At 41.2% G+C, this 14,729-nt stretch overlaps 1 protein-coding gene across 3 annotated transcripts in view; it reads right to left on the reverse strand.

Moving 5' to 3' along the window:
* SERPINI1 (serpin family I member 1) overlaps positions 1-14,729 on the reverse strand; it is a 99,078-nt gene that overhangs the window by 13,122 nt on the left and 71,227 nt on the right. For all 3 annotated transcript variants that reach the window (XM_027875662.1, XM_027875663.1, XM_027875664.1), the window contains 2 exons: positions 13,440-13,644; positions 5,152-5,249 (listed from right to left, as the gene is read on the reverse strand). In XM_027875662.1, coding sequence (XP_027731463.1) covers positions 5,152-5,249; positions 13,440-13,644 — 303 coding nt within the window. The remainder of the gene's footprint in view (positions 1-5,151; positions 5,250-13,439; positions 13,645-14,729) is intronic.

Genomic DNA, 14,729 nt, shown 5'->3' on the forward strand with positions numbered 1-14,729 from the left:
CTCAATCAGTCCCACAGCTCCATCACTGCCCCTAGAATCTCCCCAGGCCTACTTTGTCCATTCCATAGCTCATCAATTTCAGCTGGCACTTCTAAAGAGTCTCCCTTCATCAGATACGCTCCTGATACTTTACAGGCATCACAAAAAGAAGGAAATCAAAGATGAATTCACAATCAAACCTGACAATGCCAGATGCCGATTTATGTTATGATTGTACAAACATTTCCTTGAGTCCTACACCATCTCAAACATGAGAAGGGTTCTTAGCTGAGTCTCTATGGAGTATGGATGATGACTTCATGAGATGTGTTTGATCACAGAAACTTTGAAAGATCACCTCTAGCTATCAATAAAGCCCCACAGGACTTGAAGCTCCAGCACAAGCCAGCACTCAAATCTTTGAAGGTATGAGGAGAAAGACCAAGAAGGTGACATAGGAGTCCTTCAGCGTGGCACTAAAGGCTGATTCGGATATGGCTTTGCTGTGTCTCCTTAATTTCCTTATTTTACCCAGCCTTTTACTATTATTAAGGCCCAGGTTTTATTCCAAAAGATTTAATGTTTGCTTTTTCTCATGTTCTGAGGAGCTTAAAGAGGTTTATCTATTAATCCAACGGCCAAGAGCTGTTAGTCTCCATTACACACACACACACACACACACACACACACACACACCCAAAATGTCTCTCTGCAACTACTACTCTCAGATGAGTCTTTTCAATGAGATTTTGAAGAAGAAATACTTTCAGCATATTCTCCAATTCCCCATTCAACAAGATCTTCTGTTGTGTTCCATGTTAATAGGAACTGTGCTACATCAACACACATCTGTAATATAAATGCAGAGGCAGTGGGGAGTAGTGTATAGAACACTGAACTCGGAATCATGAGGATGTGGGTTGAAATCCATCTTGGACACTTAGCTGTGTGACGTTGGATAAGTCACTTAACCTCTGAGTCTCAGTTTCCTCAACGGTAAAATAGGACTAACAATAACACATACCTTGCAGGGTTGTTTATTACATTATCTGTACATGTATTATCTATAAATGAACAAACTAAAGAATTTAGACGATCCTGTAGGCAACAAGGAGCCTCCAAAGGTTTGAGAGCAGAAGACGAAAATTAGAGATGTTCTTTAGAGCAAGTGATCTGGCAGGCGTGCACATGGCAGTCTGGGAGGAGGTGGGGGTCACAATCACACCAGAAGGTGACTGTCAAATGCCTTTCCAAAAGGCAGGTTTCCCTTACATCAGCTTTCTCCCGAATGTCCCAGATTCACAGTCCTGGGGGCCATAACCTGAGGTTCTTCTAGAAGGATCTGTTCTTGATAAATCCACGATGGCTTCTGGTAAATCACAAATGGGAGAGTTCTAGGTGGCAAAGTGACATAACCTTCCATGCACAAAGATAATTCCGACCAGCAGTGGCATGAATAAAGAATGATCTGAAAGGAGGAGAAGGTGAAGATGGGAAAACATGTTGAGAGTCTACTGCCACAGTTCAGAGGGGTGGGGATGAAAGTCTGGGCTAGGGAGGCATAGGTGAACATAAAGAGGAGGGGTTTGATGTAAGATACTGCAAGAAGAGAGTCTTGTCAAAGGACACAGGAATGATGAACAAGAAATGAGGCCGAGATCTCTCCAAGCGCAAGGTAACATCAAGGTTTCATACATGGAACACTGGATAAAAGGTAATACCACTGGCAGGAAGAGAGAAGTCAAGATGAGGGGCAAATTGTAGGGAAAGGAGAAATTACAGGAGCGTTTCTAAGGGATGGGAGAAAGGAGGTGTACAGCTAGTGGGAAGTCACAGTGATGGGGAAAAAAAGAACTGAAAGAAGAGTGCCAATGAAACACTGAAAAACAAACCAAAGAGAACAGAAATTCCAAAGGGGACCCAGGCAAGCTGAATAGTTTTATTATTATCATGCGAAATTTAAAATGCACTAAAAAACAAACTATGAAATGGATAGTCACAATTTCATATAAAATCCCCTTTTTTGTTCTTTGTATATTTAAAAGTTCAAATGTGTTACAATTTGGATTTTCATTAGCACAGAGGCTTTTGGGCTTTTTGTATGTCCTGGATCCCTTTGGCAGTCAGCCTAGCAAAGCCTATAGATCAGAAGTGGGCCTCAAGCCTATAGACCAGTGTGGCCTCAAGGCCACATGTGGCCCTCTAGGTCCTCAAGTGCAGCCCTTTGACTGAATCCAAACTACAGATGCTTCTCATTGAGTGGAATGAAACAAAATACATAGAATTACAAAGGAAACCAATGAGATCAACACACAGTTATTGAAATACTTTCTTTTAAAACCAAATTCACAATACAAGGTAAAGAGCTCCCTTCACTTGAAGAAGCTCTCACAAGAAACACATGAAGAGCAATTACTGTTGGCAATAGGAATCTGGCAGAAATCCACTAACTGTAGATCAGAATTCTCTAGGCAAATACCTTGATTAACCACCCCACCCCCCTTCCACAGCAGCTCCCAGGCCTAGATCGGGGGGTGGGGGGGGCAATACTCATCTGCCATGCCGGTCAGCAGCAAGAGTCAGAGAGATCAGCAGCCACAGTCATGAAGACTGAAGGAAGCATGCGAGGGCCATGCAGAGATGCTGCCACTTTTGTACTTCTGCTAGTACCAAGTAATCAATGGGTATGTACAAAGTCAAGGTTGGCATCCCTGATAACAGAGGAGGAAGAGGCTGGCACGCACCACCTCCTGTCTGCAGTGGAAACAAATCCAAGAACTTTTCATGAAAACTGGTTTCCCCCCAAATTCTATTAACTAAGGGGTCCTTCTTCCTTCCTGTAAAACTAGGTTTTTAAAACTGATTATTTGAAGAAGGTAATTTCCTTCAAAGTCTCCAATCTAAGTTCCTCAGAAGAAATCTCTAGTCACCTTCCCTGGGGAGGATTCAGTAATGGTAAAAATGGTTGCCGATACCAAGCAAAGATATAAGTTCCTTGAGGACAGGGAAGTATTTCCTGCTGTTTTTGTATCCGTGGCACCAAGCATAGGGTGTGGCATATGAGAAGCACTTTCTTGTTACACTGAATTCAGTTAACTAAATGATAGTGGCAGAATTTTGAGTACAAAATGCCCACGGTGAACAGGCATGATTGTGATGTTGTTTTTAAGGTTTTATGGCACCTTCTTACCATATCCCAAAGTCTCTCCAATGTCAGAAGTTAACAATTTCACCATAACAATGGATTCCCTTGCTCCAGCCCTACAAGCATCTCAAGGTGAAAAGGCAGGTTTTCTATATGTCTGAAACTCCTGAGAAAAAGACCAAACTGAAAATGCAGCCATGTAGTAGGCAGAGCACACAACTGTCCACCCTGGAGCTTGGCCAAGACAGTAGAAGAGACTTTCTCAATTGCCAGAATTAGAAAAAGCTTTAAATCACACTATTCCATAGTTACAAACACACCGGCAATGGAGTGAAAAACACTGTCCTCTGGGGAATCACCAACATTTTCTTCAGGCTGAACATCAGCTCTGAATGGATCAGAGCCTTGGGTGCTTGGCTGGGAGCCATGGAAATGTTTCATTCCTCCTTATGTGGACAGAAACATTTGGAGAAAAATCTATCTCTGTTTTTGGCCATATGCCCAATGAATAAGGTGGAGGAAGTGCCATGCCAAATTTAACAACATGCATTTATCAGGTGCTGAATATGTGCCAGGCAGGATGCTAGACAATGGAAACACAAAGCAAAAAATAAGGTGGTTCCTACTCTCAAGGAGGTTACATTCTAGGGGGCTGGTTGATGTGAGTGGGGAGGAGAAGAATGCCAATAACTGTGGTGGGAGGTAGGGGAGAACAGGAAAGGCTCTTGAGCCCAAGGTTAAATATTGTACAACCCAAATCTAGATAGCCCACTTCTCTCAGTTCAACTTAACAGCTGAACTAAACTGTTGTTTAGGCTAAACACATGCACATTCTCCTTCTTCTTCCACTTTCTGCTACCTTCCCCTGGAGAAGAGAGAGACAAATTTTCCCATCTATAATGAATCCTCAGGGATTCAGTCCCTCCCACCCTAGCATCCCTTAGCTACTGAACTGGATTCATTGGAAACAAAGAAGCATTTTTAAAAATTTATTTATTTCAGATCTCTCTTTCTCTTAATATGTATCTGGCACAGGTTTATCAACAAACATATTTTATTCTATTGGATAAGCCTGGAATATTGAAGATCCGGTATTAACTTTATCATCTCTTCAGCCTATTAAATCTCAAGATCCTCTGTTGTAAACTTCCTGAGATGGGATGGTTCAAATTTTTTAAGACTGCTGAGGATTTATTGTTCTAAGGTTTGAAAAAAAGAACGCTGGTAGACTTTTAGTCTTATTTATTTGTTTATTTTGTGAGGCAATTGGTGTTAAGTGACTTGCCCAGGGTCACACAGTTAGTAAGTGACTAGTATCTGAGGCCGGATTTGAACTCAGGTCCTCCTGACTGCAGGGCCAATGCTCTATCCCATTGTTCCACTTAGCTGCCCCTAGACTTTAATTCTTAAATGATTATCTCGTTTTATTTTATCTTATTGAAGTTTCATTGATGTCTGTCACTTTTATGTCATGGTGAATTTCAGATTTGCCCATTCCCAAGTAGGCATCCCTTGTAACAAGGAAAAGCAATTATTAAGTAAAATGGAACATGGAAACATATTGAGAAGGCATGCAGCCAACTGCTCCTGGAGTTCTCCCCATTCTCAGGGACAGAGGGAAGGCCACGTCCTCATCTCTTTTCAAAGGCCAAGACTGACTATTATAATTACAAGGCACTTAGTTTCCTGTTAGTGATCTTTTCATAGAACTGCAGTCATGTGGATACTGTTTTCCTAGTTCTGCTCACTTCACTCTGAGTCAGTTCATATAACCAGCAGAGTACCTGCCCTTTAGGAGTTTATAGTCCAGTAAAGGAGAACAGATATATACAAAAATAACTACAGCACACATCTCTGAGCATTATTATACTGTGTCCATAGAAACAAATTACTTTTCTTGTTAAATTGCCCTGGACTAAATCAACCACACTACATGGAAACATCCATTGCACAGAGAGGGTTAATTATCATTCTGAATGGGCCTTGTGGAACTAAAATTGATTTTGAAAATAATGGCCGCGTCTTACCAGACAGTGCACTGAAATCTGCATTTCTGCTGAAAACTTCAGAAATCCCCAGGCCCTTCAGGACATCTTTGAGGTCAATTTCCTGCTCTACAGTGAACCTGTAGAACAGATAAGAAAACAATGCATTTTAAACTTAAGGATGGCTTGAAGGAGATGGCAGGTGGTAGGGAGCATATAATCACTGGAGAGATCATAACCAGTAAGCTGCCCAAGCCTGCTCTGGAGTGCAGGTAACATCTGATTGTTGCTGATAAAAGAAGACAGCATCAGAAGGCCTTAAAAGCAGAGAGCATATATACCTCAGAGGGAAAAGTGAGAGTGGAAAGATTAGGAGTTCAAATCAGACACTCATCTCTATTTTAAGCAGCAAACCTATATCGTCCACTGCAGTGGGACAACACCTGGAGGGATCACCAAGTGTTTCCAGAATCAAAACTCATTTGCCCCACAGATGCCCCAGTTGGGCTGTGAAATTTGAGGCGCCTCTCCCTATATTCATCCTTGGATGTTGCATTCCTCTGGTGGCCACCCTCACTACTTTGTATGGTTCTCCAAGGAAGAGTCTCAGAGAATGAACAGATTCTAATCAGAACTCTGCAATATCACGGACTCCAACGAAACCCAAAGATAAAGGAGAAGCAAACAAGTGAGCTTTCTCACTTGGCTGGGCCCAGATTTCTTTTGTGTGCTAGCCCAAATGCCCAGGGGCACTATGAGATATCTAACAGAGAGAAAGCGGGACATGAAGGTGGAGATTCAAGTCCCAACATAGACGCTGACTGGCTGTGTGACCTTGGGCAAATCACTTTAACTTCTTTTTGTCATGGTTTTCTCCTCTGAAAAAGGGGAATAATAGCAACTCTAGCACTTAACTTCCAGGGTTGTCATGAGGCTTAAAAAAAGATAATGGATGTGAAGTGCTTTGCAAACTTTAAAGTGCCATGGAAGGGTTTATCACCATTATTATTAGTGATTGTTATTGCTTCCCAGGTGCAGAGATCAGGACTCTTTCACGACAGCTGACATAAGCCAGTGAAAGTCTGATAGTCACTGAACCATGAGTCACTGTACCACATCTCAAAAACCTCTCCCTTTGGCTGGTCATGTTGAGCAGGGTCCCTAACATTTTTGTGTGGAATTAACCCCTCCTTTGGCCATGCAGTAAAGCTTAGGAACCCTTTCTCCGAATCATGTTTTCAAATGCATAAACAAGACACATAAGATTGCTAGGGAAACCAAGTACACTGAAATACAGCTACCAAAATATTTCTTAAAAACTTTACGGCACTCTGGGTAAGAACCCTTAGGGTAGAGAGTGTTGTTTTTGAGATGAAAATAAGAAGGAAAACAAAGAAGAAAAATACAGAAATGTTCAATTCTATGATAAATGGATGAAAGTATGTAACTGAAAAGGGTGGTCATGAAAGAACAGATTTCTAACTGGAGGGGATCTCAAAATTTCATTTTAGAGCAGAGGGACCAGAATAGAGAGCTGAAATGACCTGCCCAACTTCACCCCCATAGTCACAGGAGTCAAACCCAAGCTCTCTGTTTCTTTCCACTGAACCACACATCAATGAGCTTTTGGTTACAACTCAAGCCAGCTGATCAGTTGGTCAGGATTCCAGGCACCTTATTAAAAGGGCGTGCTCAGGTCTCCCTTTTGTGCGCTCAGCTCTCTGGGGACGTGTCCATATTCGAGACTTCTTCTGCCTCATACTATCAGCCCAGGGGAAGGAGTATTAGATCTAAAATCAGAGGGACTGGGTTCAAATCTGGCCTCTCTCGCTCCCAGCAGGAACGTGGGCAGGTCTCTGGGCCCCAGTGTCCTAATTGGCCTCTTTTTGGGTCCCCAGTGCTGAGTACAGTGTATGGCACATAGCAGGTACTTAATAAATGACTATTTCCTTCCCTTCCTTCCTTTCCAGATGTTTTTCTATGTATTGACTGGTTTTGCTGATTCTTATTCTCTTCTTTTTATTTATTTACTTTTTAATTCTTTGTTAAGAGGATGGCTCTCTGGGAAAGGGAAATGGGAGGGACACCAGGAAATTGAGATCATGTAAAAACAAACAATATTAATAAACTATATTAAGAATTAGTATAAGATTTCATTTCTATCTTACATCTCATTCCATGAGGTCTCCAAGATTGCTGAAAGAGGAAAATAGAAACAATTGCTTCTTTAAAATTTTAAATGGAAGAGCAAGCTTGCTTTTCTAAACCAAAAAAGCGTGAACAAGATTGGGCTGTATTTGTGATCTCTACTCTGGGGAATTTCACAGTGGAGCTCAGTGCCTGGCATTTAGCTCTACAGAGCAAAAGGAAAGTAGAGTGAGTTCCATGAGATCAAAAGATATAAAGGAGACCTATTGCTCAGAAATTAAACAAGTGGGGCCGGTAGGTGGCGCAGTGGATAGAGCACCGGCCCCGAAGTCAGGAGCACCTGAATTCAAATCCAGCCTCAGACCAAACACTTGACACTTACTGGTTGTGTGACCCTAGGCAAGTCACTTAACCCCAATTGCCTAAAAACAAAAAAACAAACAAAAAAAGAAATTAAACAAGTAAAACTCATCAGTAAAGGAGGTAAGTCTTAAGTCAGGGCAGAAAAAAAAAGAGGGAGACTGTGTAAAGCTGAGTGGATTCTCAGCCAGTGAAGTCCTCTGATTGTCATGTTTCAGGTTACAGGAGAGGCATCCCATCCCATCATCCCTGAATTAAAACACTCTGAAGGCAGAGAACCAGTCTGACAACACAGAGTTCAAAGAAAAAAAATAAAAATAAAGACTATTTAAGAAGATGCTTCGATGGCAATGCTAAACACTTACGAATTTCAGACTGCTTTTAGACAATTCCTGAAGGCCTAAAGACAGGTTGGCTACACCAGGCTTGGAACTATGTACCGTAGGGTGCAAATGCTGATGGCTGCTACTACACTCATAAGAGACAGCATGGGGTGGTGAAAAGGGTGTTCGACTTAGTCAGGAAAACCTGGGTTCAAATCCTCCTGAGACACTTACTGGGAACTTCATACCACTGAGACTTAGTTTTCTCATCTGTAAAATGGAGGCAGTAATTACTTCTACCTCCCCGCCCTGTTGGGAGGGTCAAATAAGAAAATGTGTACATGCACTTTGTAAACCTTAAAGCTCAATTTGAATATGGTCCATTATTTTTGGGAGGCACAGATCAATATGTTGAGGCTACTAGAGGTCACTAAGTATCAAAATGTTCCCACCATTAGAAAAAAAAAGAAACCTAAAGTTCTAAAAATATGAAGTGAAGAATGAAGTGAGGAATCTAGTCTGGTTTTGCTAATAAACAGGCATGCATAATTTTTCACAGGGAAAAACAACAACAAAACCCATAAAAACCTTGGACCACTTAAGGCAAAAATTTCAGATGCTTGAATAAACACTAGCATAAAGTAATAAATTATTCATACAAAATATCAATCATGATGGGTATATAGGACAAGATTAAAATTACAGAAAAGTTATGTTTCATTCTCAAGGACAACTGGCGTTTCATGAAAAAAACTAAATACTTCACAACCTCTGAAGACAAGAAAATGAAAAGCATCCTAAGTAAAGGGGGTCGGACAGTCTCTGCTTGGGCCCAAACTCATGAATAAAGCCAGTTATTATCTGGAGTACACATTTAACTCTTCTCAGGTCCAGTTCAGCCTGTGGGGGGAAAAAAATCAAAAGGCCAAGAGATTGTTTTGTAAAGCTAGATGGTTTTAAATTATGAACAAGTTGGCAGTAAAGACCAAAGCTGTCTTCAACCACTGCTCAGTATGTCTCTCCAAAAAAGGGAAATTCAACACAAGATTTTATAGAATTCCTGTCAAAATGGGAAAAGCATGATTAACCTTGCCTTGTTTAGTAATTCAAGGACTAATACAAACGAGGAAATGAAACTATCCACTTTGTAATTGGATAGAATCTTTCAGAAAATGAAAATTTAATTTTCTTCTGCTACAGCCTTTCATTTCTCAGTGGACAGGGCCTGTAGGTTACATTTCCTGGTGAATATGTTTGGTCAGAACATAAAATATTTATGAAGCATTTACTTAGTGCACTGATAAAATCTCATCTCCTGCCTTTAAATCCTAATAGGCACTGAGCAAATGAAGCTATTGTCACTGTCCCTTGGAATTCCAGGGAAGTAAGATAAGTATCATCGAATCTAATCAAATTCTTTGATGTTAGAAGAAAGAAAGAGAGGAAAGGGGAGGAAAAAGGGAGAGAGAGGGAGAAGGGGGGAAGGGAGTGAGGGAGGGAGAAAAAAGTGAGAGAGATGGAGAGAGGAGGGAGAGAGAGGGAGAAAGAGAAAAGAAAGGGAGGAGAGGAAAAAAAACACAATGTATTCTAAATGATTATTTTAATAGTTTAGCTCATTTTGAATTTGATATGACCTGAACAAAATGAAACCTGATCAGCACATTTATATAGTTATATAAGATTAATTACTAATGCTCTAGGGTCAAATGCACTAGTTTTCAAGATAAATGATCCATAAAAATCAAGTATTTGGTGGCTAATTGTTTTCACATGACAATATCCAACTGGAAAGATGTAAAGTCATTCTCTCTCTGAGGACACATCTCGTGCATGGATAAAGTGCCAGGCCTGCAGCCAGGAAGACCTGAGTGCAAATCCAGTCTTAGACACTTAGTAGCTGTGTGACTCTGAGCATGTCACTTAACCTCTGCCTCAGTTTCCTTATCTGTGAAAATGGGTATAATAATAGCACCTATCTTTCAGGGTTGTTACAAGAATCAAATGAGTTCATTGTAAAGCACTTAGAACAGTACCTGGTAATAGTAAGCAATAGTTGTTGTTATTATAAGTGGTCATCATACAAAAATGTCACTGAAGACACTAGTGAAGAAAACTCCATCAGCTCTTATAAAAAAAAAAATAGCTGGGAAAGATACTTAGCATGCCGACTAAGAGTCTAGAACCAAAAAGATCTCAATAGGCAGCAATGATGGACTACATTAAATAGGATAAATTTTGTATTTGTCTAGACTTTCCATAATGATAAATGTAAAGCTCTGTCATTGAGGTGTTTTTTTAAAAATTAACTTCTCAAGAATAGGCTAATGGAAGCATTGCTGGACGAGTCTGTCTGAAAAACAGTAGGGGTTTTAGTGGACTGCAAGTTCAACAGATGTCAGGAGAACATGGAAGTCTAAGAAGGTGACGTGGCCTAGGGCTCCATTAGGAGGAGCACAGGGTCCAGCGAGGCAGCAAAGATGAAGGTAGGGCTGTATTGTGCTAGGATCAGTGAGCAGAGGTCGGGGTGGAGAGCTGTGGGCTAAGAAGCAGACAGGAGAGGGGAGGCACGGACTATACCCACACGCTGCCATCACACCGGCTAGGAAGGGTACGAGCAGGAAGCAACACAGCAGATCTGGGGAAGCTGGGGTTAACTTGCTCCTAGGTGAAATGATCTGGAACCCAGCTTCCTCTGGGAGAGAAGAATATGAAAGCGGTTTTTAGGACTTTGGAGGAGAGTTCCTGAGACCTGGGGAAGCTCCCTGCTGACCACTTTGCACAAGGACTGGCACACAATAGGAGCTTAATAAATATTAGTTAACTGACTTCTTTTAACCTTCTTGCTAGAGACTTTTGTCTGCTTTGATCTTCCTCGATTTCTTTTTAACTGCCTTGAACACTGCTTTTACTGAGGGTATTTGAATATATGTCTTATTAAATGCATTACTGGCCAGTCTCTGAGTGATGCATTAGCCCAGATGCAGAGCAGCCACCTAGACAATGAGGTAGGTGGTGGTAATCCTATTGTCTTCTGTTCTGGTCTGCTTACCTCTGGAAGGTTCGGCTCTAGCTACCACATTTCATGAGGAACTTCAATCACTTAGAGAATGTGGTAACTAGGGTGGAAACCCACCAGGACACCATTTGATGATTATTCAAAAAGCTTGGAAAAGTTGGGTCTAGAAAAGATCTGGGGAAGGGTGGGAAGGGCTGATGGCTGTGTTCAAATATTTGAAGGACGTACTCATAGCAAAGGGATTGGACTTGTTTTGCTTGGCCCTGGACAGTAAAACAAGGAAGAAATGGGAAGAAGGTGCAGAGAAGATCTGTTGTCCGTTTAAAGAAGGACTTCCCTTCAAAAGTATAATGGGCTGACTTGGGAGGTAGAGAGTCCTCCTGTAGAGGCCTTCAAACAAAGGCTGAAGACATTCCTATACAGTCAACTAGAAAGCTTCTGAGACCATTTAACTGAATTAGCAATTCGGGGACATAACAATCCTTAATTTTGTATAAAATCTGTACAAATTGTCAAAAAAAAAGTTTATCTGACTTTCCAATTTCCCTTCATGCTAGGAAGCTCCCTTTGTTGATTATTTCCAATTTATTTTATATATGTGTGTGTATATGTACACATATGTGTATATACATAGATATATGTACATATACATCTAAGAGATACATGTTTGCATGTTATCCTCCTCATTAGACTGTGAGGTCCTGGAGAGCAGGGACTGTCTTTTTACCTTTCTTTATATCTCCAATGCTTAGTACAATGCCAGGCTGTATACAGTAGGTGCTTCATATATGTTCATCACTTGACTGACTCATTCCACTAATATTCATTGAGTACCTACTAAGTATAAGACACTGTTATAGCATCTCATACATCTCCGAATTAGCAAAAGCCAACTATCAATTCAGACTCTAAAGAAACAGCATTTTATTTACAATAAATATAAGTCTCTAAAAATTTCTGGAATTAACAATTGGTATAAAATAACAGCAAGACCTTTTGGCCTTTTAGGGCAATTACATTTTTTATATGTTTATCAACACTTATTGCTAGTATTTAACACACCATTAATTGAAAATACAGAATGAGTGCCTGTTTTCTCAGCTTGTGCATTTTTCCTACATATATTCATCTCTGCACTTCCTAGCTTAGAGACTCCCAAGTTTAACTCCTAAGGATAAAGTGGAGAATGAAAGGGTCCTAAGATAATAAATAGTTCACCACTTGTGGGCTGCAACACTTTGGCAAAGTGGCCTCTGGATCTGCATTCAGGTAGCTAGTTGGTTAAGTGTTAGACTTGGAACCAGGAAGATTGGAAATTCAAATCCTGCCTCAGACCCTTACTAGCTAGTGACCCTGGACAAGTCACTTAATCGGTATTTGCCTCAGTTTCTTCATCTGTAAAATAGGGATAACAATAGTATCTACCTCTCAGGGTTATCAAATAACATGTGTGTAAAACATTTTGCTAAGCTTAAAGCCCTATAGAAACGCTAGGTATTTGAATCAATAAATAGCACACATGCATTCTGTAGACTGAATATACCTCACACACTATCTATCGCTCCTTTTATGAAATGTACATACTGTTTAATTAAAGTCCAATTTCATTTAAATGCATTCTGTCATTACGTATCTTCTCAGGCCAAGGAGATAATAGTATAATTACTGTCCTGTGGGCACACCCATGGACATTTTTTTTCAACTGTAAGAGAAGCTCATCATACTGGCCCAGGGGAGGGAGCAAGAGAGCAAACACTTATTTAATGCTTACTCCAGGCCAGGCAGTTGTTCAGTCCTGTCTGACTCTTTATGGCGCCATTTGAGGTTTTCTTGACAAAGATACTGGAGTGGTTGACCATTTCCTTCTCCAGCCCATTTTATAGATAAGCTAAGTGAGGCAAACGGTTAAGTGACTTGGCCAGGGTCACATAGCTAGTAAATGTCTGAGGCGGAATTTGAACTCAGGGAGATAAGTCTTTCTGACTTCAAGCATGGCATTCTATCCCCCCTGCCATCTAACTGCCCCTCCTGTGTTGAAAGAAAGAAAGACAGAAAGACAGAAAGAAAGAAAGAAAGAGAAAGAAATGAAGAAAGGGAAAGAAAGAGAAAGAAGGGAAGAAGGGAGAGGGTAGGGAAAGAGGAAGAGGGGGAGGGAGAAGAGAGCGAGAAAGAAGGAAAGGAAGACAATTCCTGCCCTCAAGGAACTCACATTCTAATGTAAATTTCTATGCTCCAGTAGGTCTGTCAGTCAAAAAACATTTACTAAGGCCTCTACTACGTGGGAGACACAATGCTAAGCACTGGGAATACAAAGAAAGGCAGAAGACAGTGCCTGGTCCTCAGGGAGCTTACAGTCTAATGGTAAGCTTCTTGAAGGCAGAGGTGGTGCTGCTCTTCGCACCCCGCCCCCCCCAGTGCCAGCCCATTGCTGGGAGGGCCGCCGGCAGAACTGAAATACCCGCCCAAAGCCCTCGGCTTCTCACCTTGGTAGATACACTTCCACTTTCTGCTTCTTCACGGAGTTGGCCCATTCTTCAAGCAGCTGAGGCTTCACTAATGGCTCCAGGGTGACCAGTGGGACTTCTTGTCGGGACAGAACAAGCATCATGCTGATTTCATCCCCTTCGTAGGGTATTTCCAAAACCTGATAGATGCCACCTGCCTCATTGGAGCCATCGCTAAATTCCCCTTAAAAAAAAAAAAAAGTAAACCAATGAAAGGACACAGAAAAACAAGTTAAATGGAGCACAGCAAACAAAGCTTTCTGGATCCACTCCATATCTTCTTTCAAATCTGAAAATAAGGGTACCCAAAAAAGGGTTCATTGGGAACTGGGACTCATTCAAGAGCACTCAAGGATTTGTTTGCATTACTTTGCTCTAAATAAAGTCCCCCCTGCCCAGCATTCCAACCACCGTTCTATTGACTACGATTTACTATAAAATGTGAAATTATGTACAAAATGAGGCATTGAGTGAATGTCACCATGATAATGAACAAAACTTCCCTGGGGAAAAAATTTCAATTAGCCTTACAGATAAAACAAGACACTTCAAAAAGTGGATAAAATGATGATTCAACTATAACAAGAGCCCAGAGAGGTCACGGAACACAGCTGTAGAGCTGAAAGGGGGGTTAGAGGTCATCTAATACTGCCTCATTATTTGAAAGATGAGGAAACAATCCCAGATCAAAGGCAGCTAGGTGGCACAGTGGATAAAGTGCCAGGCCTAGAGTCAGAAAGACCTGAGTTCAAATCTGGCTTCAGACACTTACTAGCTGTGTGACCCTGGGCAAGTCACTTCACCCCATTTGCCTCAGTTTCCACATCTGTAAAATGAGTTGGAGAAGTATCTTTGCCAAGAAAACTTCAAATGGGGTCACAAAGAGTCAGACACGACTGAACGATACAAAGGCCAGATTGGTGAAGGGACTTCCCCAAGGTCAAGCTAAAAGTGGCAGAGCTGGGGTTCAAACCCAGGTCCTCTGACTATCAATTCAGTGCTCGTTTCATTGCACCATGTTGCCTTCTGCATAGTTACACTGTACTCAAGGTGCTACGTGGCACGTTTGGCATGATTAAGACATCTAAATTAGGGAACTGGCCTTGCTTGGCCCATGTAGATCTGGCCAAAGGAAGAGAGATGTTTTCCAAACAAACTTGGCCACTGAAGGCAAACAAAGCAACCCAATCTTTAAATGGACTGGTTCCAACACTACTCTATGACAATGGTCCAAAGAGTATAACTAATGATTCTGAAGTGACCATTTAA

This window comes from Vombatus ursinus, unplaced genomic scaffold, assembly GCF_900497805.2.
Source record: "Vombatus ursinus unplaced genomic scaffold, bare-nosed wombat genome assembly UNPS02014810.1, whole genome shotgun sequence".
NCBI classification, from domain to species: Eukaryota; Metazoa; Chordata; class Mammalia; order Diprotodontia; family Vombatidae; genus Vombatus; species Vombatus ursinus.